Genomic DNA, 26,981 nt, shown 5'->3' on the forward strand with positions numbered 1-26,981 from the left:
CCTCACTTCTTTTGGTTTGCTATTGTTCATGTTTTGGCAGATAAGTGATCAAAAATGGCCACAATCAGTCTGTAGTCATGTCCTCGCTGTAACATAAAGGCTTTTTTCATAACCAGAGCTCAGTCTGCTTTCCACAGTATTGCTGTTTTTGCTGGTCACGGGTTGTTGTTGACAAAAGGTCATCTTTGTCAGCCATCCGGCCTTCCTATTTGAGCCTGTAGTGCTCATTATCTGTTGTAATAAACTACATTCTTCTGAAGCAGAGGTCATCGTACCTGTAATAAACATTATCTCCCTTGTGCCTCTTATGTGACATTCAGGGATGTAGAATTAGTAACAGTGATCCAAAATATGCATTCTCAAGTAACAGGTAATTTTATGCTTAGGTGCAAAGTTAGGTGTCTGTATATGCATGAACTCGGCTGTGGAAACCCCTCAGTTTTCTCAGTTCTGTGGTGATTCGGAGAGGAACCAAAATGTGCACACACAACACTGAGTCCAACAGGTTGGAATTCTGCTTACAGGAACAGCCAGTGCTGTTGTCCTTTGAGACTCCCACCTCAGCTCCAGCAGAGCATGGTGGTTTCCCGTAGGTCTTGTGTTACATTTGCCAGCTCTGTTCAGATGTCTGTGGTATCCTGGGAAATCTAAAGGGACACTGGAAACCTGTAATTAGGTGTGTGTCTTGTGTTTTTTCATCCAGGTTATCAATAGGATGCACTTGTGGTGTTTTTTTAACATCTATGTTAATACCAGGAAGACTACACTTTTATACTACCTGCATTTCCAGGGTTTCAAAAAGAATTAATAATATAATCATGCTTTTTACACCTTCTTCTGAGCTCCATCACTGTGGAGCCAGAGATGGAACACTCAAGGGGCAGGTAGAGAGTAAGCAAGAAGGAGCTGGCTCCATGTCTGACTGTGGAGGCCACTGGTGTGAGTCAGAGGAGCTTGGGTTCTGGTTTCTGGTGTGGTTTATTAACCTACTAGCTGCTCAGTAGACATGTAGGCAATCAAGGCAGCAGAAACTAAACTCGAGTTTGTTATCCTTGCTGGAAAATCTAGTTATTGGGCTGATCATAGGACTTGCCTTGTGACCCCAGGACTTCTGCATTCCTAAATACATACCTCTACAGCATAAAAAGAGAGAGTGTGTGTCCTGTTCCCCTTCTTTTTATATGTTGTTTGCAGAGTATGCCTAGAGATTTGTGACCCTGCAGGGAAAGAGGTGCTCTGGTGTTGAGGAGTGAACTGAACCCACCTTCCCCTCCTGTTTGTGCTCTTTAACCAATTTTGTGCAGAACTATTGAAGTTACTGCTTCTGCTCCTCCTGTATTTTGAAGACCCTATTTATTTGCAGTTAGGGGTACTGTAAGGGTCTGCACACAGCTCCTGGCACTAGGCCCTACAGATAGGACCTTCACCTTTGTATGGGAGCTTATGTTCAGCATCCATGTGTTCACTAGGGGCAGTTTGGTCAAGTAGCTGTTCTTGGTTGTGCTCTCTGTTTTCATAGAGTCACACAATGGTTTAGGTTGGAAGGGACCTTAAAGATTACCCAGTTCCAACCCCCTGCCACGGGCAGGGATGCCTCCACATGACTAGGTTGCCCAAAGCCTCATCCAGCCTGGCCTTGAACACCTTCAAGGATGGGGCATCCACAGCTTCTCTGGGCAGCCTGTGCCAGTACCTCTCCACCCTCATTGTGAAGAATTTCTTCCTTGTATCTAATTTGAACTTACCCTCTTTTAGTTAAAAACCAGTGCCCCTCGTCCTGTCACTGCACTCCCTGACAAAGAGTCCCTCCTCAGCTTTCCTACAGGCCCCCTTTAGGCACTGGAAGGCCGCTGTAAGGTCTCCCTGGAGCCTTCTGTTCTCAAGAGAACAACCCCAGCTCCCTCAACGTCTCTTCATAGCAGAGGTGCTCCAGCCCTCTGGTCATCTTTGTGGCCTTCCTTCAGACCTGCTGTAACAGGTCCATATCTCTCTTGTGCTGGGGCCCCAGAACTGAACACAGTGCTTCAGGTGGAGTGTCACGAGAGCTGAGGGGAATCACCTTGAGCCTACTTCTTTTGATGCAGCCCAGGATACAGTTGCAGCCCAAGATACGGTTGGCTTTCTGGGCTGCCACACGCACTGCTGGCTCATGTTAAATCATGTTATTTTGCACAACAGTCCTCAGATGGGTTTTGTGTAACACTGACCCCCTCTCAAGGGAAACCAGCATAGCATTTCTCATGTGGAGAAATTGCAGATATGTAGATCCAGAGTCTGTAGAGCTCTGAGACTGGATGCTAATAACTGTGTCAAGCCAGTGCCTGCCTGCTGGGTGTAGTCTACTTAGTAAAGTTGTCTGACACAAAAGCACACTGAGAATTGCTTTCTCCCTTTTAGAGAGCATTTCTGGTCTTGCTGGTTGTTTCTGATAGGAACAACCTCTATTCACACACAAAAAAGCATAAACCAAAGCACACGTGGCTTTTCTGTTTGTCTAGCTAGTGAGGAACAGGAATTCAGAAAAGTGAAGGACAACAGGATGACTGGTAAAATGATGGTGCTTGAATGTCAACATTAGTATGGCACTCTTGATCGTTTGTTATTTGTATTGGAAGTAAAAAGTTGGGATAAAGACCACAGTGACTGTGAATTAGAATTTTTCATAGAAAGAGATGTACAGACAAAGGAGGGGTGGAAAGCAAGGAAGAAGAGAAGCAGTGTTATAATATTCAAGCTGTCAATGGAAAGTACTTTCTCGCATCCCAAATGTGAATTTGATATCAGAACAGGAATATGTTAGTGAACGTTTTAATTCATCTGTAAGAGCCATTGTGTTTCCTGTTCTTCATATCCTAAGTGGTCTGCAGATGAAATTTGTGGAATAAGAAATTCTAGATCTTAGATTTCCAGTCTTCTCTGTGGTCTTAATTTGAGGTACATCCTCCAGCTACTGTATTTATTTTAGTCAACCTCTTTTATTATTGAATTAGTAGATCTACTATGTGTTTTCAATATGTGTCTCTTGATATGTTGATGAACTGTGGAAGTTAACGCATCTGGTGTATTTTAATAATAAAATGTGAGAACAAATTTAAATCTGGTAGTCTCGAGAGATGAAATAATAATACATTAAGTACTTCTGAGTGAGAAAATGACAGTTAATGTGGGAAAAGCAACTTTGACAAAGGCTGTAAAGTAAGATAATGATTCCTCTTGATTCAGTTCCAGACAGCCATCTTTGTCGGAGAAGAAGATACCTGAACCTTCACCTTTAGCCAAGAGGAAAGTCTATGACAAAACAATGGAAAAGACAAAGGCAAAAGAACAAAAACTGTAAGATTCTTTTATTTTCTCTGAAATAATTTAAACTGTGGGTATATCTTCTTGAAAAATAAATCTGTATTTTCTGTTTCTTTGATTTTAGGACAGTTATTTTTATTGTTGGCAATGAAATTATTATTGCTCAGCTGCTGTGTGTGTTTTTTTTTTATTCCCCCCAGGTAATTTTGTACACACAGATAACTCTGGACCAGAGATCTGAAAATGTCCTTTGGAGCATTTGCAAATTTTTATTATTATTATTAAATAGCAATCATTAATTTATCTAAGAAACTGCAGTTATATAAGAACTTCATTTCACATGCTTGATTTTTCTGCTCGGAGCTTCCGCTGTTATCAAGCAAATTTTGAACATTTTGCCACCTTGCAGTCTGAAGCAGTTTGTAGTCTAAAGTTTTGTTAACCTTCTCTGGGAAACATCTGTAGCCATCATTATAATTTTATTTATTTGCTTAAGAAAAGAGGATCTAACATTTGAGGCATGTTGCATTTAACATCTCTAACCATTCACAGCCTGTTAAAGAAGATGTTCTTTTTTTCTTGTAGCTCAGATTCTGGAACCCCAGAGGCTAGTCTGTCACCTCCTACTTCCCCACCAAGCCGGCCCCGTAATGAAATGAATGTTTTTAGTCGTCTTACTGTTTCTCAGGGAAACACATCAGTTCAGCAGGATAAGTAAGTCACAGAGGAAAACCTCAGCCCCCGAACAGGGACTTGCAAAGTGCATTCAAGTTACCAGTGTAGTATCTGTTAGATATTTTGCCTTTCTCCTGCAAGACAGGAGGAGGCATTTCTCCTGCTTTCATGTATCTTTCAAATAAAATACTTCAAAACCTACATGAAACTGCTGTAAAAATTCAAGGAAAACAATTTCCTGCTGAACCTTGTTTCCTATATGCTAGGCTATGTTTGGTACTTGTAGTTTTAAAGCCTTAAACTGCGACAGAAAAGAACTGTAGAATTTTTAGATATATGTGTATTTGTGTGTGTGCTTACACTTGAAAGTAGAATTAGGTTAACAACATAGGAAATTGTGCTTTTGACAGTTTTTCAGTTATTCCAGCTCAGAGCACTGTCACAATAGCACCCTGGAGGGCAGGATGTTTAAATGGCTAGAATGTAGTTGTTTAGAGATTATCCAAATTATTGAACAGGCTCACATTAGGAGGTGATCTGGAGGAGCAGATGATATCAACACCTCATGTAGAAGTAGAGCTCAGTTTCCTGGCATGTTAGGCATCTGTTTCTGCAGGAGTTTGTCCAAATTGCAGCTGCCTTGGGTTGAACAGAATCTTTATTGCAGTTTTCAGTACTGGTAATAGTGCCATGAAACACTTGTGAACCACAACTGAAACTTGGAATAAACCTCTGGTTCAGGCTATAGCAAGATGAGAAATAGGTCTCTCTTTTTTTTTTTTTTTAAATAAAAAATTTGTTTTCTTTCAGTGGTCTGCAGGGTTACCACATACCAAGAAGTAGCTTGTAATGCTTGCAATAATTTAACAGTGCTTGTAACTTCTTCATCTTTGATATGTCATCTTACTGCTAACTCCCACTTAACCTTTTTCATTTTCTTTGCCCTGGCTTTGAAATCAAAAGGAAGCTGCTTGATCTGTTCAATTTGAGTTAGAAATGAAGGGTGTCTTATGACATACTGAAAATGTTCATGTCTTGGGGGAACTTTTTCTTCTTGTGTGTTCTCTTGTTTTTTATTTTTTTAAAACTCTTCTTGAAAAGGAGAGGTGAAGGACTTTGAAGTAAGGATAATCTCCAAATTGCTGTTCCTGTTTCAGTGGGCTATTAATGTTTAATATTTATATTTTTCAGATTAACATTTTACATCTTTCTTCTATACTTAACAGGCATTGGTGTTAGAAATTATTTTTCCTTTTCATATTTTCATTGAGTATTATGTTCCAAAGGCTAAAGTTTGAATCCATCTTCTCCTTTTGCTTTACCTTTACTTTTGTAAGAAAGTATTGGGGAAATAAAAAATGGCTTAGCAGGCATTACTCAGTTTCTTGGTTTGAGGCACTCTGCCAATGTACCTCACTGCCGAGAGAGCTGTTTAATGATTTTTTTCCCTAATATTATCATGGATTTAAGGTATACCCTGAGCAATGCTGCATACTGTATATGAATTTGCATTGCTTTTCTGGACTGGCCATGCTGTTGTTTGTTCTTCTAATATGGAGGCTTTACTTTGCTGCTGATACCTCTATTCTTTCTCCTCGCAATTCCACCACTGTTGGTTGTAGGTCTGATGAAAGTGATTCCTCTCTGTCGGAGGTACACAGGTATTCTCTCTTTTCTGTTTTCCTGCCATCTCTCACTGAAGTCATTCCAGTTCTTAGGAAATTTCATTTTGCATTTCATTTAGATGCATGAATTTTCCTGATACTTATGCACTGTAGAATTTTTGCTTTTGCCAGAAGTTTAAAAATCTGAAATTCTGGTCAAGCATGTGTTCCCACCCTCCCTTTCTTAGGGCTTTGTTTATCATTGTTGAGCATGTCAGGTTTTTATTTTTATTTTATTTTTATTTTTTATTTTTTTAATGAAACAGGGTGTACACCTTTCCCTAGATATATTCCCTCTTTGTTTTCTTTTAAAAAGAGCAAATATTTTCTCACTTTTTTTTTGAAGCTTTTCTTCTTTTTTCCTTGTTCGGTTGTATACTTAGGTCACTAAAAAAATAAATTATTTTGTAAATAAAAACAAACAGTTTCTACCATGTCTTTCTGACAGGATTCATAGTGGTTGGAGAGATGAAAGAAACGTCCCTACTCATATTTCCAAGCAGTGGCTTAGGCTGTTGGCACTCAGTGAAAAAATTCAGCAAGAAAAGGGCAGTCAAAGGATTAATAATAATGTCTTGGTGGCTTTGTCTAGTCATTGTAGCAAGCATAGCATGTTTTGTCTGTAGATTTCAAAGCACAGCACACAGGTAGATAAATAGCTCTGGGACATGTATTTACATGGCTTGTCAAGGGAACGAGTGGGTGAGAGCAGCAGTAGGAGTAATTCGCAGTCTACAGGCAGCGTGATCCACTGGAGAATATTACAGAGAAAAAATGTTAGTTCTGCGAAGCATTAGAAAACAAAGCGCAGACATCTAAAATAATAATAATAAACTGTCTATTCCTGTATTCTTGAAAACACTATAAATAAGGTGCAGATTGAAAGATGAACGTATTATTCAAAGTGAGGAAGTTATGAATTACATGGAATAGAATCATAAAATCATCATTTCTAACATGGTACCAGATAAACCAGGCCACAAAGTTAACTCTTGTCAGTAAAGACTTCCTTCCTGTAGCAATTTTCTGCTGGGCAATATTATGGAATTTTTACAGTTTCCCAAACCTGATGGTTTTCATGAGGTAGGGCTTAGTGGCTATTTCTCATAACTATGAACGTAATCCCTAGAAAGGTGTGGCAGTGAGTCTTGACTGTCAGCTGGTCAGGTCACAATCTTACATTGCATGTTTGTGGGCATTATCTAACAAGGAAACGGTAGGCTTTTCTACACTTCACAGAAAAGGGGAAGTGTATGTGCACTGTGCATGCAGTTGTATGCATGGGATTTTAGACTGCTATTATTATTTTATGAAGATTAGTGTGATTTTATTTATCTATTTTTCAGGCTGGGTTACAATCTTTTCGGTACCACCCCAGAGTTAGCTACATGTACCCTGGAAAGATTCCTCCGGGCTACCTGTAGTCTTACTGTGCTCCCTTAGCTCCCTTATAGCCATTTAAGTTTGCTCCTTTGTAAAGGGTAGGGATGTTCCTCAGGCACGAGTTAGCAGCAGTTCTCCAAGCTTGCCCGTAGAGGGTGGCTGGTGTGAAATTGTTCCTGGAATTACTTCTTTGGAATGTATCTCTTTGGAATGGGCTGTGTATGCTACATTCATTGCATTTTTCAGATGTGCTATTTGGGCTAAGTTGTCTTTCTGCAATTTACAGTCTTGTGGTTGGTCTTCTGAATCCAGGAGCTTTATGCATCTTGGCTCTTTCAGCATCTTGCAGGTTTTCCCATGTACCCAACACTCAGCATCCTGTCTCTTTTTGTTTCTTGTTTGTTTTAGTATGTGATTTCCTTTAGCCCAGAGTTCACACTTGTTAAAGCTAAATAGTAAAAATCCTTGCATAGTTCATGAAAGGCATTCAGCTGTTCTGTCCTCGCATGCAAGCAAATGAAATTAACTTTTCCCCTACATATAAGTAAATTAATTTGATCTGTGTCTATTACTATGCCCAACTCACATTTTCTTTTTCCTTTAGGGGGATAATTAACCCATTCCCTGCTTCAAAGTGCATCCGATCTTCCCCACTTCAGTGTATCTATACAGCTGAAGGACATGCCAAGGCTGTGCTTTGTGTAGATGCAACTGATGATCTTCTCTTCACTGGATCTAAAGGTTGGGCAAGCTTCATGCACCTGTGCTGCCTGTACAGGCTGATTTCACATTTGGGGTTATTGTGAAATTCCCAATTTGTGCTCAGTGCTGTAAACTCAGTGGAAAATTGTGAGGATCTGTTTCTAACATAAGCTGAAGAAGGACTTACAGTAATTGTCTACAGATTTGTAACCTCAGTGTGTAGTATTTAGGTACTTATTTGCAGTGGAAAAAGTAACTCTCAAGAACAACGTTAACATTTGTTGAATTATATGATGCAGCCAGTCATGGTAAAAGGTGCTAATATGATGTGCAATGGCAAACTAAAAGGTAGAGGTGTGGGAATTAGCACATGTCCTTTGGCTGCCCTACCTACAGAGTTTGAATAGATTCATTCTGCAGAGCTAGAGCTGTTTTCTGCTTTCCATGTGCATCTCGTTACCTGTCCATTGTGGGCTGTGAGAGTTGTATGGCTGTTGCGGGTTGCACTAGATTTAGTAGTCACTAAATTCCCTACTGGGTGGAACAGTCTACGAGCTTTTCAAGCTGATAGGAATAGCACTTTGGAAGAAAGCATTTCCATCCTATCTTTGTTGACTCTGCATTGTAATCACTCAGTTTGGCTTGAAGATGACATAACTGGACCTCAATGGCTATTTCTGATAAATGTTCTTTTAAATATCACCCAAAAAGTTATTTGTGTGTTCTCTTTTTCTGGATCTTTTCATGTAAGGCAGTTATAATAAAGGACTTGCTAAGTCGTTAATAATGCGTGAAACTATGGAAGTTCTCTCAAATAGAGCCTATGTGATAATCAGTGAGTTTTCCTTGAGGTATTGAAACTCAGGTGAATTAGAGTGGTGGCTGGGAAGAAGTTAGTGCCTGCTGACAGGGAGACTCTCCTTTTCACTAGTACACGTAACGTGTCCATTCTGAAATTTCAGGGCATCTTTATTTCTACATGACACAGGGGTAGCACCCCCAGCTGTAGGTCTTCTACTGCTAACATTCAGGTGTGGTTTATGTGGCTATTCCCCTACCTGTCTATTAAAAATACTAAGGCACGCTGATAGAGTGAATTGGCACATTTTTGGTCTTATAAATTTTTATCCAACATCTTAGCGTTTGTGCAACTGTATACAAGTGCAATAAGAGGATGTATTTATAGCTTCTGCAAATGCTGCTTAGTTGATTCGTATTGAGGTTTCAAATTCAGTGCCTATGTGGGGAAAAAAAAAAAAAAACTTTATTTTTTTAATTTATTTTGCATATAGGTTTTTTCTTTTTCTTCTTGGAACACAGGAATGCTTGCAGATGTTGTAAATATTTGCTCTTTTTTGTCATATGCTAGCTTCCCATAGTTACAGAGGAATATTTTTTGTATGCATTTTGGAGGGGAAAACTTCACAAAGTACACTTGCACTCAAGAGTAGAAGAGTGTAGACAGCTGTTTAATTAAGTAAGGCTAAATCTTCTGGAAATTGTTGCTGATGCAGAAAGCCACAGCTTATTGACAGCATATAACAGTAACAGCCAGTGCCAATTCAGGAATGACAATTAGCTCTCAGGTGCACTGTGGATGCTGGGCTTTGGTCTTAACAGTTGAGATTTTTAAAGCAACTGACCAGTTCTTGGTATGCTTACCTTCTTCATGCTACCCTAACAACTGCTGACACCTGAAGTTTGCTCTTTGTGCTCCCAGTATCTAGTCCAGTAAAATCTATTTCTAAAATATAGAGGGTGACTCTGGCGTGGTGCAACAAGGAGAGTATCCTGTGTGGACTCCATTTGTGCTGCAAAATTCTTGAAAACTTCTATGCATTTGGGATTTTAGTACACAAAAGTTTGCAGTATTTAAATTGGATTGCTACTGAATGAAAACTATGACTAAAGCACTTATGCTGGAATTTTCAGATGATCTTAAAGCACTGAATAGTTTGAATTGCTTCTTGACTTTGTATTTGTTGTGGCAATCAATCCTCCATCATCCTGAGGCTCGCATTCTCTCCTGAACTATGATCTTGATGAAGAATTCTTGAGTGTAAAATTGGGTTCTTCTCTTCATCTGTCATCATCCAAACCTCGCAACCTCCAAACTTTCTGTATCATTACTCACTTTCCTTGGGATGGGATTTTATCATTTTAAAATGTTCTGGGAGCTAACATGCGCATCTTGAACATGACATTTAATGATTTACCCTGCTTAATTCTGATGATGGTAGATGGTGCCCATGTGTACTCTTAAAGTCCAATTTCATTTAGCCATTGTTGTGCAGTGCCTGCCAAAAGGGGTGATATGTGTGAATACAACTGAATGTATGGATTTTATTTTTAATTATTGAGCTTTGGAAAAATATGAGTTTTCTATTTTAATTCCCTCCCTTTTGTTTTTGTTTTTGCTTGTCTTTATTTAGACCGTACTTGTAAAGTCTGGAATCTGGTAACTGGACAAGAGATTATGTCTCTGGGGGGCCATCCAAATAATGTTGTTTCTATAAAATACTGCAACTACACAAGTCTGGTCTTCACCGTCTCGACGTCCTATATCAAGGTTTGGGACATCAGAGATTCTGCTAAGTGTGTTCGGACATTAACGTAAGTATATTAAACCTTGAATACCAAGAGCTTGAATGAATCTTTAACTTTGTCTCAAGTTAAATTAGATTTAATCCAGTAGTGCAGTACAGAGTAGTTCAAATACACTGTTGGGGTTGGAAGCTTTTTTTTTTTTAACATGGTCAAGGTAGGTCAGAGTGGGTCATTGTTAATATACGACAACATGAAACAATTTGCATATATGCTTGTAGTGTTTTATCAGGTCTTTGGTATTCATTATAGGCTTTATAGACCTTTTGCTCAAGTAAACAGGCTTTATTTTAAACAATATATAAAGTAAAGAGAACATAATGTAGTTGTTCTATTTATTTATTTTTCTCCTCCCTCCATGTGCTCAGGTCTTCGGGCCAGGCGATGCCTGGTGATGTGTGTTCAGGAAGTACTAACAGAACAGTCACAATCCCTGCTGGAGAGAACCAGATCAATCAGATTGCACTAAACCCAACCGGCACTTTCCTCTATGCAGCTGCTGGAAACTCAGTGAGGATGTGGGACCTAAAAAGGTACTGACCATCAACAGAAGAGACTCTTCCTTAGGTGGTTACATGTGCATGTGTAACAAAGTCAACGAGGTGTTTCCTGTTCATGGTAATACCCATATTCTGGGTAAAATATATGCAAGATATGGATCAACTAATCTGCGCTATGGTTATTATAGAGATAATGGAAGTGATCTTGATATCCTTATGTGTTCAGGTTATGGTGAGTTGTTTCAGTAAAAATGACTGGGGAAAAAAAAACAAGGTTCTGTGTTTAAGACACGTGCTGAAGAGTAAGGTGACAGATACATGAGTCTTGTCTGGTAATTGCAGATGAGATGATGATTACTGACTGATGTAATGCAATATAATCTGTGGCTATGATGATTACTAGATAGCATTTTTTCCAAACAGAACCTGCACCTAAAGAGGGCACTCAAAATTTAAGGAGTCTGTTTTTAAGTTTTTCTTTTTCTGTTCATTATTTTTTTTTTAAACCTAAATAGAAACTTTTATTGCCGTTTCACATTTACGCATGGATGTGAGGAACATGGTATGTAAACCGGAGGATGACTAGTGAAGACATAGGAGAAAGGAAGATCCATCCTGGCAGAAAATGTTATAGCTTATGTTGGATACATGGAGAAATAAAAATAAATCCCCATTCATTCCTTTTCTTATTCTTGAAGATTTCAGTCTACAGGAAAGCTAACTGGTCACCTGGGTCCTGTTATGTGCCTTACTGTGGATCGAATTTCCAATGGACAAGATCTTATTGTCACTGGTTCAAAAGATCATTATATAAAGGTAAACCAGAAGTATTTGCCTGTTTATTTTAACTCTTCACATCCATATGGGATGCAGGCTTCAGCAGGAGTGACCCACATCTCTGTATCTGAAATCTGATAACCAAGATAGAAGTTCTTCTATCAGATTATCAATAGCGTTCAGAATTAATAAACGTCATTTTTTAATCTCATGGTGGAACAATTTTGAAAACAATGTGAATCAGGTTGCCTGTAGTTAAACTTTTTCTTCATCCTTAGTGAGGTGGACTTCAGGTGTGTGAAGTCTTGGAGAAAGATTCATTACACCTACTGTTTACATACTTTCACAGGCTAAATGTTACTTCAGTGAGTGCCTCTGTTTTGGAGTCCAGACCTACTTGCCTTGGCAGAGATGCTCTGTATGCTCTGCACAGTAAAGAGCTCGGGATCTTGCTCAGGTTCTTGCTTATGTGTTACCCCAGTTGTGATGTGGGGTTGGAGAGAAAGGCCTCTGCATCTCAGCCCAGCAGTCCAACCCTTTGGGTTTTTCATTAGCACATGCTTTGATTATGCTGAGTTGTGTTTAAGCATAGCATAGTGAGGTTATGACACTTTTCTGCTTCTTGTCGTTGTGATTAATTCACTCAGGGGTAGGGAGTCATTTTTTTTTTGTTTCTGGCTCTTGCTTTTTTATTTCTTTTTTCCTACCACAGCCAGAGTATATTTGAATCTACAATTTCCAGTTTCTCAGGAACATGCCCAAACAACTAGGGCAGGTTTCTGAGAACATGGAACATCATCGTCCCCATAAAGCTACCTCTCACACTGCAAAGAACGTGTGAATTGTGAAGCCACGGATTTTATGAGCAAGAGACCCTAGCTTGTTGTGCAGGATTATTCTTCATTCAGGTGTTGCCTGCTGGATTTGCCTATACTTCTCTTACACTGAGAAAGTATATAAACACATCTGGGAGTGCAGCAGGAGCCAGAATCTGAGTGAGCTTTCCCTCTGAGCTGTAAGCTTTCTTTTTGCTGTTCCTACGCTGCAAGCCTTGGACTCTTGGCTGTGTGGTGGGCTAGCCTCAGAAGACAGGCTGGGAGGTGGGTACATAGCTTGATGGCTTGGCCTGCTGATTTCAGTCCTACCAGGATGTCCTATGGTTATAGGTCAGAGGATTCTTAGGGAACAGGGTGACACAGAGACTGGAATAATTATGGTTCAGAATGTATGGTTCAGAATATTGGGTTAGTTAGGAGCTACCATCCCAGCACAGTACGGAGTGGAGGACATCAGTGGGCCAACAGGATGCAATCCTGTAATGTAAGTTTGTCACACAGCCGACTCATGTGACAAGCCAGGGGATAGGAGGGTTTGGGGAAAACTTATCTGTCAATGATCAGAACAGTTTATCTGTTGTGTTCTGCCATCCTTGTGTGCTCCCTTGCTGTGGGCAAGCTACCTAAATTCTTATGAGGCTGCCTGCTTCTTGGCTTACGCTACTAGAATATCCATGGATATTTTGGCTGTGTGTACAGCAGTGGATGTTCTGCAAGGTTAATACCTCCAGAACAGTCAAGTCACTTCAGACACTACAAATGATCTATACATTCATGGTGAGTGCCACGGTTTGGTATTTCTTGGTCCTTCTGCACGCAGGTAGATGGACTGGATGTAGTAGATCTGGTCACAGCATGCTGCTCACCCTCCACAGAAACCTACGGTGTTATATTCTGAGCCAGGAACATTAGTCATCTCAGTCAAAGTGCCTAATTCTTCTGGTGATATCATTGGACACTTTTGTTACAATTGGAACTGAGATGTGTTAATTGAATGCTGTAATTTCTAAAATACCTTTAACTCAGTTAAGGTTTTCTTTTATATTGCCAAGCTGTCCCTTTCTTACTGCCAAGCTTATTAATTTTAAAAAGTCGATGAAGATCTAATAATAGGGAATGAAGTCTGACATTTGCTTGTGAAACAGGTAGTTTTTTAAAAAAGTTACAGCTCATCTGTTCCTCCTCAGCTTAGTCTAACTGAGTGAGTTGTGGCTTGCTGCAATGCAAAATGAAACAGGATTGCTTAACGCTATTGCTCTAGAGACAAATAGCTGATGAGGCTGATTATGGCTTAAATTCTTTAAATGACACCATTTTAACAATTTGTTTTAAGACTCCATTCTTGGAGCACAGGCAAGGAGAGAGCTGTGTCTAGCCCCTGGAAAGTAAGAGTATATAATGGTGTGAATCCCTGGCCAAAACACCTTGTCCAGAAAAATGTATTTCTTCAGCTGTCTCTGAGAATCTTCCTGTTAGAACTCACGAGCGTTGTTTCTCTAGCCAAAGACACATTACAGAGAGGCTCCTTCTTGTGAAGATGCTCTATTTCATAACTAATTAGTAGCACATTTTCCCAGGGCAGTCTTCTCTATTTCAGCACAGCATGCCTGCATGAGGCAAAAGGCAGAAGAGAAGAAACAGGTGTGATTCTCTTTGGTAATTTCTGTCTAATATATATCATAATAGCATGGCCTGTAATAAGACTTTAGAGACCTTCCCAAGTTTTTCCCTTTAAGTTGTTCACAGCATGTCTCCAAGCTTGTTAGGTAGCAGATAATTTTGCTTACCATATTTGATAATTTATTTTATTTTAGATGTTTGATGTAACTGAAGGGGCTCTTGGAAGCGTGAGTCCTACACACAATTTTGAACCTCCTCACTATGATGGCATTGAAGCACTTGCTATTATGGGAGACAACCTTTTTAGTGGATCCAGAGACAATGGAATTAAGAAATGGGACTTGGCTCAGAAAGATCTTCTTCAGGTAATGTAAAAATAATGTGGCTAATATGACAGTCATGCTTTAGAACTCCTTTCAGGCCGTGTACATTTTCAGGTTTAGATGATGACTATTTACTTAGTTACTAATGTTTCTATAATGGAAGGCAGAGCACTGAGTGAGAAGGAAATCAATAATGTGCCTATCTTTATACTAGGAATGCACTTTCTTTTCTCTTCAATCTGTGTTGTGTCAGGAAATTCTGATGAAGTGGTTAGGCTTTGTTTTAGTTTTGCGTATGTGATTTTGTTGTTGTTGTGTTTGTTTTATTTTGCTTGGAATCAAAGCAATACTTACCTTCTTCTCTGTGAATTGAACCATTGGGTAACAAAATCCTTATGTCACTGACAAGGTGGTAAATTTTGGACTAAGAACGCATTAATGACAAACAATGCTTTAGGTCAGGCTACAGAATATAAAGATATTCTGTAGAAAGGGGTTTAGAATCTCTCTTCCTCCCCCCAGTCTTTCTCTAAAAAGTTTCCTCCTTAGACTGTCGTTCACATTATACAACATACACATTCTATAAGACATGTAATACACATATAATAATCTCTGCTAGCTGTTAGAAAACATCTCGTTTTGCTAACCATGGGGTAATTCAGGGTGAAAGAGGCCACTGGAGGGAGGCTATGTTTCAAGGTGTAAATGTCCACTGAAGGTCATGTAATGCAAGCTGCTGCTGCAAGCAAGGCCAAATTTGGATTTAGGTCTGGTTATCGAATCACAGCATGGCTGAGGCTGGCAGGACCCTCTGGAGGCCAGCTGCTCCAACCCCTGCCCAAGCAGGGACACCCAGAGCAGGCTGCCCAGGACCATGTCCAGGCGGCTTCTGAAGGTCTCCAAGGAGGAGATCCCACAGCCTCTCTGGGCAACCTGTGCCCGTGCTCAGTCACCCACACAGCACAGAAGTGCTCCTGGTGTTCAGACAACACCTCCTGTGTTGTGCCCATTGTCTCTTGCCCTGCCTCTATCTTCTTTGCACCCTCCCTTCAGTTATTTGTGTACTTCAGATGGAGCCTCCTGAGCCTCCTCTCCAGGCTGAACAGCCTCGGTTCTTCTCTCAGACTCTCAAAGGAGAGGTTCTCCAGTCCCTACATCATGTTGGTGGCCCTACATTAGACTTTTCCCAGAAAAAGGGGCCCAGAACTGAACACAGCGTGGCCTTGCCAATGCTGAGTAGAGAGACCTTGCCCAACTGAGTTTTGAAAAGTCTCCAAGGTCACAGATTGCACAGTTTGCTTTGGGTGACCTACTGTGCTCCTTAACTACTCCTGTATGAATTCTTTTTTAGCTTGTACCCAGTCAGAATTTGGTTTGGTGCAACTTTCTTTGCTGTACGCACTTGAAAAACATCTGACTGTTCTCACTAGATTTCCTGTTTTGGATAGGAGAAAGCAGCAATTAGATTTCTTTTCAGCCTTTTTTTTTTTTTTTTTTTTTTTTTCCCTAGCTACAGACACTGATTTCCCTTTTCATCTCCTTGTTTTCCAGTCCCCAGTTATTTTCCTGGGGATAATTGGACTTGCTTCAGTTTATCAATCCCCCTCATATGCTGGGAGGCCCCAGATTGGATCTAGTAGTCCAGAGGTGGCCTCCCACCTGCCAAGGTCTGGGAAATAATTACTTTCCTTTACTCGTAGTCTACATTCTTGCAGAGTTCCCAAGTGTGCGGAAGAAAGAAATAAGCCTTCTAAGTCTTTAATAGAGATTTTAAAAATAAATTTAAAATGTAAGATAAATAGGGAAGGATATATGCCCTTGGGTTAATTGAAGTATATGAGATGATAGCACAGAGAAGGAAGCAAGATGAGTAGAAGAATCACAACCCTGGACTTCAAGGGAGCAGATTTTGGCCTGTTTAGGGACCTGTCTGGAAGAATCCCTTGGGATATGGTCCTGGAGAAAGGAGGAGCCCAAGAGAATGGTTTGATTTTTCAAGGACTTCCAAGCTGAAGAGTGTTCCATCCCAACGTGCAGAAAGTGAAGCAAAGGTGAAAGGAAGTCTGCATGGACACAGAAGGAGCACTTGACTAAACTCAAACATCAATAGGCAAGAGATGGAAGCAAGAACAGGTAACTCAGGAAGAACACCAATACCATCTAAATATGCAGGGATGGAATTAGGAAAAGCCAACGCCAACCTGGAGCTGTGTCCAGCAAAGGACACTCAAAGGCAGCAAGGTTTTCCCCAGTGGTATCAGCAGCAAGAGGAAGGCTGGGGAAGATGTGGACCCTGTGCTGAATGAGACGTGCTTTGTCAGATCACCTAGAAAAGGCCAAGGTACTCCATGCCTTCTTTGTCCCAGTGTTTACTGGTAAGGTTTGCCTTCAGGAGCCCCATGTCCTTGAGACAAATGGGTGAGTCCAGAGCGAGCGTAACTTACCCTTGCTGGAGGAGGATCAGGTTAGGAAATGTTTAAAACAGACTAGAAAAATTGATGGGACCACATGGAGGCATCTGGCTGATGTCATTGTGAGGCCACTGCTGATTATCCCTGGAAGGTCATGGCAGTGTCAGAGCTTCCTGAGGACTGAGAGAAAGCAAACATCACACCTATCTCCAGGATGGGCAAGGAGGAGGATCTGGGGAACTACAGGCTGGTCAGTCTCAACTCAGTACCTGGGAAGGTGATAGAGCAAGTAATCCTGAAACCATTGCCAAGCATATCAAGGACAAGAAGGTGATTGGAAGTAGTCAGCATGGATTCATGAAGGGGGAATCATACCAACCAGGCTGAGGCCTTCTATGATGAATTGGCTGGCTTGATGGAAGAGCTGGGGAATCTGAAGTTGTTTAGCCAGACTTTAGCAAGGTTTTTTATACACTGTCTGTTTGCAATAACATGCTAATTCACAAACTGATGAAGTATGGACTACAGAAGCACACTGTGAGGTGAATTAGAAACTGCTGAACTGGACTGAAGCGATTGTAATCAGCAGCACAAAGTCAGGTCACTAGCGGTGCACCCCAGGGGTCAACACTATGTGCTCTTTAACATTTTCATTGATGACCTGGACGATGTGGCAGAGTGTACTCTCAGCACATTTGCAGGTGTTACAAAACCACGAGGAGTGGTTGATAGAGGAGATGGTTGTGCTGCTCTTCAGAGGGACCTCGACAGAGAGCCTGGCAGAGAGGAACTTCATGAGGTTCAGCAGAGGGAGATGCCAAGTCCTACATCTCATAAGGAATAACTCCAAACACCAGCAGCACAGGCGTGGGGCCAGCCAGCTGGAAAGTAGACTTGCAGCAAAGGCCAAGAGCCTCCTGGACTGCATTAGGAAGAGGGTTGATGGGTGATGATCCCTCCCTCTGCTTCGCACTGGTGCGACACATCAGGTGTGCTATGTCCTGTGCTGGACTCCCCAGTACAAGAGAGACATAGACATACTGGAGCAGGTTGAATAAAGACCTGAATTTGAGCTTCCTGCTGAAAGAGCAGGAAGAGGATTAAGGGACAAGATCCTCTTTCATGAGGAGACACCAAGAAAGCTGAGGCTATTCAGACTGGAGAAGAGAAGGTTGTCAATACCTGATAGGAGGGAGAAAAGAAAACAGAGCCAGATTCTGCTCAGTGGTATCCAGTAGAAGGACAGGAGGCAGTGGACACAAACTGCAATACAGGAAGTATTTAAATATAAGAAACAAAATGAGAGAGTTTTTGTTTGCTTGTTTGTTCTCCCCTGTAAAGGTGATTGAACACTGGAACCAGTTGCCCAGAGGTTGTGGAGTCTCCACCCCTGGAGCTCCTCAAACCCTGTATGTGCCTCCGAAAAGCCTGTGCTGGCTGACCCTGCTTTGAGCAGGGGATTGGACTGGATGATCTCCAGAGATCCCTGCCAACCTGTGCTCCTCTGTGGTCCTGCAGATGTTACGACTAGAACTTAGTTATTTTTCAGTAAGTGTAGGTATAATTTTGACTTGATCACGTACATGGTAATGTAGCAGAAGAGTATAAATGCCACAGGTTTCATCCCTACCCTTGACGTTCCTTGACACGACTGTTCTACATGAGGAAAAAAGCCTGAAGTAGAACTGAAGCTGCTTTAAAGTTTAAACATTATAATTTCACTGGGTCCTGGTTTGGAAGACCTGTTTGGTGAAAATCATTCAACAAACATGCTATTTGAAAGAATGTGGACATCATCTACCTTACTTGGTGCTGTACATCCCAAGCAGTGTATATTGTAGATAAACTCCAATAGAAAGCTGTAGAAAGGTCCTAGAAAGCTGTAGAAAGGTCCTGTATGTGCTCCATGATGTGAGGAAGGCAGCAAACAAGAGTTCCTACAAAATTGACCTGAAGAAGAGCCAGCCCTGCTTCACTTAAAAGACAGTAAACTTGAACTGTCATTTCCCTGGTGTTTGTATCAGATGGATGTTGTTCTCAGCCAGTCTGCACAGCATTTTGCTTTTGGAATCAGTAGTGAAATGCTGGTGTCCTTCCTCAATAAAGAGCTGATGTATCTTTTTTAAGTGCTGTATCACAAAATCAATTTATAATGTGTAGTGGGAAAAGAAGAAAGGAGGAAAGCAAATATAGAACCATAGTTTCTGTTTCCCTCATCTATTTTTGAACAGTGTTTGGGATTATTTTCTTTTTGTGTTTTGTAACTTCTGCAGACTGACTTGAAAAATACACAGAGACCATATGTTCAAATATGCATTCAAATATGCATTTGAACATATGCAGATTTAGCGTTATCCTAAATTAGCATTATCCTAATTTAATTTCTGTTCCACATCGTGGCAGTTGTGCATATTGGTTTCTCTCCTTGTTCTGTAGCACTATTTATCAAAGAGAAACAAACCCTAGATGACTTGTAGTGTAGATGATGTTGTTTATTTATTTATTATCATTTCTACTTCTGTGCTCGTTCGTCTATATTTCTTTCATCCCTGTGAGATCTGCCTGCTTTCTGTCTTTCAGCAAGTTCCTAACGCTCATAAAGACTGGGTGTGTGCCCTCGGTCTGGTGCCCGGTGCTCCGGTTCTGCTCAGCGGCTGCAGAGGAGGCACCCTCAAGCTCTGGAATGTGGACACCTTTGCTCCAATTGGGGAGATGAAAGGACATGACAGTCCAATAAATGCAATCTGCACCAACTCCAGCCAGATTTTCACAGCAGCAGAGTGAGTTTTTCTGCTCTATAAGCCTTTTACTGTAGCTCCTCCTATAATTCTGCCCATGCCAATGCATTTGGGAGATCTTCAGAGGTGTAAATCACTTCATAGCAGACATGGGAAAAACTGGTCCATACCCCTAAATGCCAATAATCTACGGCAGTGGTCTCCAAAATGGGGTGTGTGCACTGCAAGGAATGCACGTTGGGATGGGGGAAGAAAATACTTGAACTTCACTAGCACATGTTTATACCTTAAAAATGAATAAAAACACACATATTGCAGGTGTCCGCTCAAAAATTTTTGAGTGAAGGGGTGCACGATCAAAACAGTTTGAAGACTACTAATGGGCAGGATGGTGGGGAGAATTAGGCAATAGTGAGAATTTTACCAATTTGCCTCTTCAGTTAGGCTATTATTGCCAGGGCTGACTCCTGACCTGTAGGAATTTTTCTAAAAGCCGTGATACCTGCTTTCTTTCTTAAGTGCTAGCAGGAGCTTTGCAAGATTAAAAGACAGTCCTACTGTCCTTTAAACACCTTGATTTGAATATTTGATTACTCAGTAAAAGTGAGCATATTCAGTACTTGAGGTGACTGGATTAAGAAAAGCACCTTATTCTGTTAGTTGTGTGGTATATCACAGGTTTCAAATTCTCTTGGAGACCCTTGCATGTCTATTATGGAAATCCTATTTATACGTACTACAGTACCTTTCTGAATAAAGCACCTGAATTAAAAAAAAAATGTTCCCCTTCCCAAATTATCCATATTAATTATCTAGCTCTAATACTGTTTTGATTTGGTTTTGTTTTTCAGTGACCGGACTGTGAGGATCTGGAAAGCTCGAAATGTGATAGATGGACAGATCTCAGATACAGGAGATGCAAGTGAAGATCTTGCCAGTAACTGAGATGGTGGGCAAAAATACATGGATGAATTTGAGGTGCACTCTATGCAGTTTGCTGCATGTCTGTTAAGTAAATGGTGATGACTGGAATGAACTGAAAAATAAGAGTGAACTCTTCTACCAGACCTGCTGTCCTTAAAACACGTACTGTATTTAAAAAAAAAAGGTAGCATTCTTGTATCTCAGTGATCACGTACATAAGTCTATATATAATGGCTGAGTTTGTGTGCATAAGTAACACTTGCAGTTTAACTGGAAACCAGTCTTCTCTAATGACCATCTCAAAATTACAACTGGGAATATATTTAAAAGAAAAGTGCTCTGCTGTATTTCACTCAATTATGATCAGCTGTGTTGCATTTTAGGGTAGCACGGGAATGATGATTTCCTATTAATAAGCCTTTGATTATGACAGACGTTTCAGGATTTTAAAGGTCACTTACACTGTTGTTAGGGAAGTGGAGGGAATAAAAGATGGCAGGAAGCTGTTGGTGACAGATCCTTCTGACATGACTGTGTCCTGCTAACAGCAAATGCTATATGATCTGTGTTAATGTTAGCATATAATCCTCGTTGACCAAAGTTGTGCAGCTACGTATACTCTGTGCTCAGGACTAGAACTAAACTGCTCATAACTTGGTATGTTTTATTAGTGTTTTGCCTATGTTCTGTAATGACTAGGTGTTTGTAATGTCACAACAGAAGTATATCTTAATCTATTTTTCTTATGGATTTATTTCTATCATCTCATTTTCTTTTTTTTTTAAAGCAAAAATGTTTTTCCTTTTTATCTAATTTTATATGCTGCTAAATGTATTTTAAATACACTGTTTTGCAAGCCTTGGCAGTTACTTTGAGAACTGAACCACGTGTATTGGAAAAAGCTATGTAAATAGATGGTTGTATAAAGAAAATATCTTATCATGTGCCTGTACGACTTTCAAAGCTCTTAGAGTGTGGATACTGAGGGAGGATGTATAATTTAGTCAACTGCTTTGAATATTAATTTGTAAATTCTGCAAATTTTAAAATTTTATGTAGATTCAGATACAGTGCTTGGATGTTGAGTTTTTTGATTTTGTTGTTGTTGTTGTTTGTTCCTCCCCCTCTTCCCCCCCGAAATATAGGACTGTAAATTATAGCTTATATAGGCAACAAATAAAGATGTGAATGTGAACTACTTCTCTTTGACTTTTGTTATCATAGTTCCTTGGGAAAAATTCACTTCACTTGCAAAGGCCCCAGGTGTAAAACTCACAATTTTACATAGTGCAGTAGAACAGCTTGCTGAGTAATGCAGCCCGTCGGTTGTTCTGGTACCCCACTCCTGTCTTCTAGTTTGGCATTACTGCTCTTTCAGTTGTACTTAGGAACCCTAGCAGGATTCCCTACGAGGATAGGATTAGGATAGGATTCCCACGAGGATACCCTCGTACTATCTGAAACGCAGCAGATGGCTCCTGTTCTCATCTCTTAACCTTGTTACATGCAATGTCAAGCAAAGAAAAGCCCTGATGCTTCTTACTCATCTCTAAGAAATTATTTTCTCCTCAGCTCAGATTGAAAGCAGATGAAAATGCATGCAGCTTGTACCGTTAGGCACCGTACAGGTTAGGAGTTAAAATATGCACTAATTGGTATCGCTACAATTTATCTATCATGCTTTCAGGGTATTTAAAGGGTACATGTGTACGCAACGTGATTTGGGACCGCATCACTACTTGGAGCAAATGGAGAGTGGATTTACGGGCGAGAGGCTGTGCCTGCCTGCTGTGGGGTGCCCTGGCCAGCCTGGTGAAGGCCACCCTCTGCTGAGGCACAAACGATGCCAGCAGCTTGGTACCCAATGGTTTTGGAGCTTAACACTAAGGGCTGTCATCTGGGAACCCTAGGTAGCTTGTTAACTGCGTAAGATTCACATGAATATTGTTTTTCAACTGGAAAAAAAAAAAAAAAAAAAAAGTCCTTACAGACCTAAGAGACTACTACCTGCTGTCAGGCTGTTCTGCCTTAAGAGACCATATGGTGAGGGGCTGTTGTTGCAACAGTCTGACTTGCAGATGCTCCTCGCTAGTAATGCTTGAAAACACAGACATTTTGTTTTATGAACTGTCTTGTGGTTGGCACCAGTATGACTGTTAGATAATTGTGTGTGTAGAAAGATTTGTTTTCCTTCAAGAAGACATCCCACCTAAAAACGAATCTTACTGTACAGCACGGAGATACTCTGAAAGTCCTTGCCATCAAATAATTGGAGGGAAACTGTCATTTTGTAAAGGTCACAGTACCAGTGTCTTGTTTTAATGGAGATTTCTTCAGCTGCTTTTCTCCAAACTTTTCATTTTTAGTGTAAAATTATGTGTGTGACAAAAGATGGATCAGAAAAAGGTAAGCACAGGACTCTGAAGATATTTGTTTAAAAAATGAAGGAAGTCTCTGGAAAATGGCTTTTTATAAGAATCCTGAGAAAAGTCTTGGTGCTGGGACTCAGATGTTTATCAAAGTTTGTGGACAAATTAGTCACTAGCCCTGTCGTATCTGCTTAGATATGTTCTTAAATGCAGGCAAGGTCATGTGCTATAACAGCATGAGTTTCCTGAATTAGCTTTGATAAAATATTGGCAATGCCATTAATAATCTGAAGGGATCCTTATCACAGCTCTGCCTGGTATAAAAGGCTACAGGCTGCGCGCAGAAATCAGCAGTGAACCATGGAGAGAACCAGGAGTCTCTGGCTCTTGGCCGCTGTGCTAGCAGGTAAATGTCTGGTGCTCCTATTTTGTTGTAGTCTTCCAAAGCGAGAGCTAAGTTAATGGTAGAAGAGCTATTAGAGCAGGAGGTCCTCTTTTCACATGGAAAAGGAGAGAGCAGGCATGGGCTTAACTCCACCTGATGTGACTATGGGATGACAACAGGGCTGGCTTGGTAACAGAGATATCTCAGTCCAGCAGTGTGCTCAGCTCTTGGGTGCCAGAGCAGGCACACTGGAGTCGCTGGGACCGTTCAGCCACAGAAAGTTTTTTTGTGGCTTTTACCCATGCAAACCAGAGGTTAATTCAGTCTGGGGCCTAAAAAAGGGAGAAGAGACCTGATTCCTATTATGTTGCCACATAAAGGAAGAAGGAATCTCTGCAGCAAGTATCTTGCAAATGTGTAGGTGAACCCAAAATGTAAAGACTGATACTTTTAAATTAAAAGGAGAATGGTATTACTTAAATTGCAAATGATGCAGAGGCTTTAAAATTAAATATATATTTCTACTTGCTGCTGTCCCATTTGCACTATTACAGAAGGAACTCTGGGAACAAGGGCTGAAGGAGGCTGCAGCCTTGTTCAGCTGCTCAGACCTGCTTGGTTTCAAAATTCCCTCAAAAAATTAAACTTCATACAGGTGGAGAGGAGAAAAAAATATATATTCTTGGTCTCTGCAGGAGCATTTTTTCCTTTGAACTAGCTTTTTCCTTCACAATATCTTTATGAAGTATTTTGAAAGCATTTCCTTATAGGAATAAGTTGATGAAAGTCTCCTGTTAATAATCTGCTCTGGTACTGCGGTCACATTCTCTGATTTCAGTAATGAAAACATTGATAATGTATTTTATTCCTATTATAATAGAAAAAAAAAAGGCACCTAAATGTGATGGTTTTATTCTATTTTGTGCTTCACCCACCAAGATGTTAACTAGCAAACGCAAGGCAGAGCAGCGTGAAGCTGCTGGCCCCAGGAGCTATGGGTTGGACAGCAGAGGTGGCGTTCGTGGTGTGAGTTTCTTCAGCCCCTGTGGTTGCGCAGGTTTGAGGACCTCAGCACCCAGATGGCTGTGGGAAGCCTTTGAAATCTTTCCATCATCTCTCCCTCAATAAGCAGGAATAGTGTGTATGCAGTGTGCAAAGGCCTGGCAGCTACTTCCATGGGACTTGCAAGCGGTGTGACTTTCCTATGCCTTCCCCAGGGGCACAGTATGAAAAGGAGACGGTTTGCTATCCCAGCCCTGGCTAAAGTGTTTAATTAAGTTGTTGATGACTCCTCGCTGATTTTTACTGCGCGGATAAGTCACCTAGGGATTGCTGAGGGGTGTTCACGCTCCTTTTGGGCTTTGAATGGAACAAGGGGGGCAGAAATCTGGGCTGCCCTACGGGATGTATGCGCACTGGACAGAAAGCAGCGAGCCCACCCAAGGGTGGCAACAGGGAGGGCAGCCAAGCAGCAGCCTCTGCCAGCTGGTGAAGGTCAACTGGATTTATGTGGCTATTCCCACCTCTAGCAGGTGATGCGAGGGTGAGTTAGTTGCACCGAGCTGGGGGGATGAGAATATTTCTCTAAAAACATAGAGCTGGTGTTTAGCTCCTGTTTCTGTGCATTCCCATCCTCTACTTGGAGCTAAACTCTGGTAGCACCAGATGATGCAATTTCCTAGTGAATCCACAGTTTTATGCTGTATTTTTCTCACTATCCAGAATTATAGCTTGTGCACAGCTGCTTGTAAACTTTACAGGGAGAAGTCCCAACTGCATCAGCAATCACGTTTTAAGCTGCCAAGTACCCGCCAGTCCACATAAAATAAAATGTTTAAAGCAGGTGATTGTCATTTTATGGAAAAGAATAATTATCTTCCAACTAGATTTAATCTTTGAGTACTGCTGTAATGACTACAATTTACACTTCAAAATAAGTAAGCAGCCATGTGCCCGCTCTCCACAGGACCCTGGGGTGTTCTGCCAGCACAGAGCCCGCTCTGGGCAGGCTCCTTGCACGTAGGGACAGCGGGGCTGGACCAGCAGCTGGGGACGGGAGAGGGCTGAGCACCTCACTGAGAGGTTTTGGTTCCGTGAATGACTGACCTGTCACTTTTCTTGTCCTACCAGCATTTTCCCTTTACTATACGGGAAGATATTTTGCTATATTACTGTATTAAATCAAGGAATGTTAATAAGTACTAATAATACATACATGTATGTGGTGGTTTTACCGTGCTAGGCAGCTGAACACCACAACCACTCTCTCACTCCCCCTCCTCAGATGAGGAAGGGAAGAAGTAAAAGAAAGAACAACTCACGGTTGAGATAAGGATAATTTAATTAAGGAGAAAAAAAATATTAAGGAATATTATTATTAATTAAAAAATTCAACTAAAGGGAAAAAAGAGAAAGGGGAAAAGGGAGGGGGAAAGGGAATAACAAAACAAAACAAGCAAAGGCTATGTGGAAGTGCAGAGGAAAGAAATTGCTCTCTACTTCCCACAAATGAGAGATGCTTGACCACGTCCTTGAAGCAGGGCCTCAACGCACGTAGCTGGTGTTCGGGAGGAGGGCAGACGCTCTTACAACGAGAGCCCACCCCTCCCCTCTTCTTCCTTTTTCCACCTTTTATTGCTGAGTGTGACACCATATAGTATGGAATATCCCTTTGCTTGGTTTAGGTCAGCTGCCCTGCTGATGTTTCTTTCTCTTTTTTTGCCCACCCCCTAGGAGGGTCAGAGAGAGTCCTGATGCTGTGCCAGCACTGCTCAGCAGCAGACACAACACCGGTGTGATACCACTGCTGTTCTAGCTACAAGTGCAGAGCGCAGCACTGCATGGGCTGCTGCAGGGAAAGTTAACATCCCAGCCAGACCCAGTACATGTTGTATTTATATAATGTATTTATATAATTTATACATTCATTTATATAAATGAAGCCTAATGCAAACATATATGTAATCAATGTTTTTATATTTACATATATCATAGAATGACAGAATGGTTTGGGTTGGAAGGAGCCTTAAAGACCACTCAGTTCCAACCCCCTGCCATGGGCAAGGACAGCTCCAACCAGACCAGGTTGCCCATGCTGTACAGATGCATGCAGATTTTACATATTTATAACTGTGTTATAACATAACCTGTATTATAACGTATGTTATAACATAACCTGTGTTATAACATATAACGTGTTATGTTATTACATAACCTCTGTGAATACCATGGCAGAGAATAAGCGCACAGAGAACGTAGGCTGCGACTCTTGACCAGCAGTTTTGGTGGCTCGCTAGTTAAATTTCCGTGAGTATTTCTGAATATTCAAGTTGGTCATGCTTCAGCTGAATACCTGAAGCTCTGAGCACTGAACAATAGAGACCATGCTGTGTTGGCATGGAAAAGAAAGTGGTTCCTCTGGTTTCGGTCATGAGTAGGTATGCTGCCCTGAGGTCATCTCAGTCAAAAGAATTGTAGCGTTGGCCCCAAAATGAGGAAAAAGAAATTATCAAAAAAAGTATAACAAAAGCAGATCGCATTGATTGTTTCCATATGGGTTTCTGTGGTCTCTGACTGCTTCCCCCCCATGCAGTCCTAGGCCAATGCCACGGCTCCAGCCCGGAGCAGTGCAGCGGCGCCGTGGCAGTGCAGAGGCGGGTGGACTGCCACCCCCAGCCCGGCGCTTCCCAGGAGAGCTGCGAGGCGCGGGGCTGCACCTGGTGTACCACCGACGTCCCCAACGCGCCCTGGTGCTTCTTCCCTGAGGACAG

The 26,981-nt window shown here is 41.2% G+C and overlaps 1 protein-coding gene across 9 annotated transcripts in view; it reads left to right on the top strand.

The window, feature by feature from the left end:
* The window catches only part of KIF21A (kinesin family member 21A), a 91,181-nt gene extending 69,529 nt beyond the window's left edge, over positions 1-21,652 (top strand). For 4 of the 9 annotated variants that reach the window (XM_035316063.1, XM_035316064.1, XM_035316066.1 and 1 more), the window contains 10 exons: positions 3,223-3,333; positions 3,886-4,014; positions 5,598-5,636; positions 7,627-7,763; positions 10,157-10,337; positions 10,697-10,861; positions 11,527-11,644; positions 14,256-14,426; positions 19,376-19,575; positions 20,385-21,652. In XM_035316063.1, coding sequence (XP_035171954.1) covers positions 3,223-3,333; positions 3,886-4,014; positions 5,598-5,636; positions 7,627-7,763; positions 10,157-10,337; positions 10,697-10,861; positions 11,527-11,644; positions 14,256-14,426; positions 19,376-19,575; positions 20,385-20,478 — 1,345 coding nt within the window. In that variant the 3' untranslated portion in view covers positions 20,479-21,652. The remainder of the gene's footprint in view (positions 1-3,222; positions 3,334-3,885; positions 4,015-5,597; positions 5,637-7,626; positions 7,764-10,156; positions 10,338-10,696; positions 10,862-11,526; positions 11,645-14,255; positions 14,427-19,375; positions 19,576-20,384) is intronic. The other 5 variants (XM_035316065.1, XM_035316073.1, XM_035316070.1 and 2 more) reach the window with 3 other exon arrangements.
* The last annotated feature ends 5,329 nt before the right edge of the window (positions 21,653-26,981 follow it).

The sequence above is a fragment of the Oxyura jamaicensis genome, chromosome 1 (assembly GCF_011077185.1).
Source record: "Oxyura jamaicensis isolate SHBP4307 breed ruddy duck chromosome 1, BPBGC_Ojam_1.0, whole genome shotgun sequence".
In the NCBI taxonomy this organism is placed as follows: Eukaryota; Metazoa; Chordata; class Aves; order Anseriformes; family Anatidae; genus Oxyura; species Oxyura jamaicensis.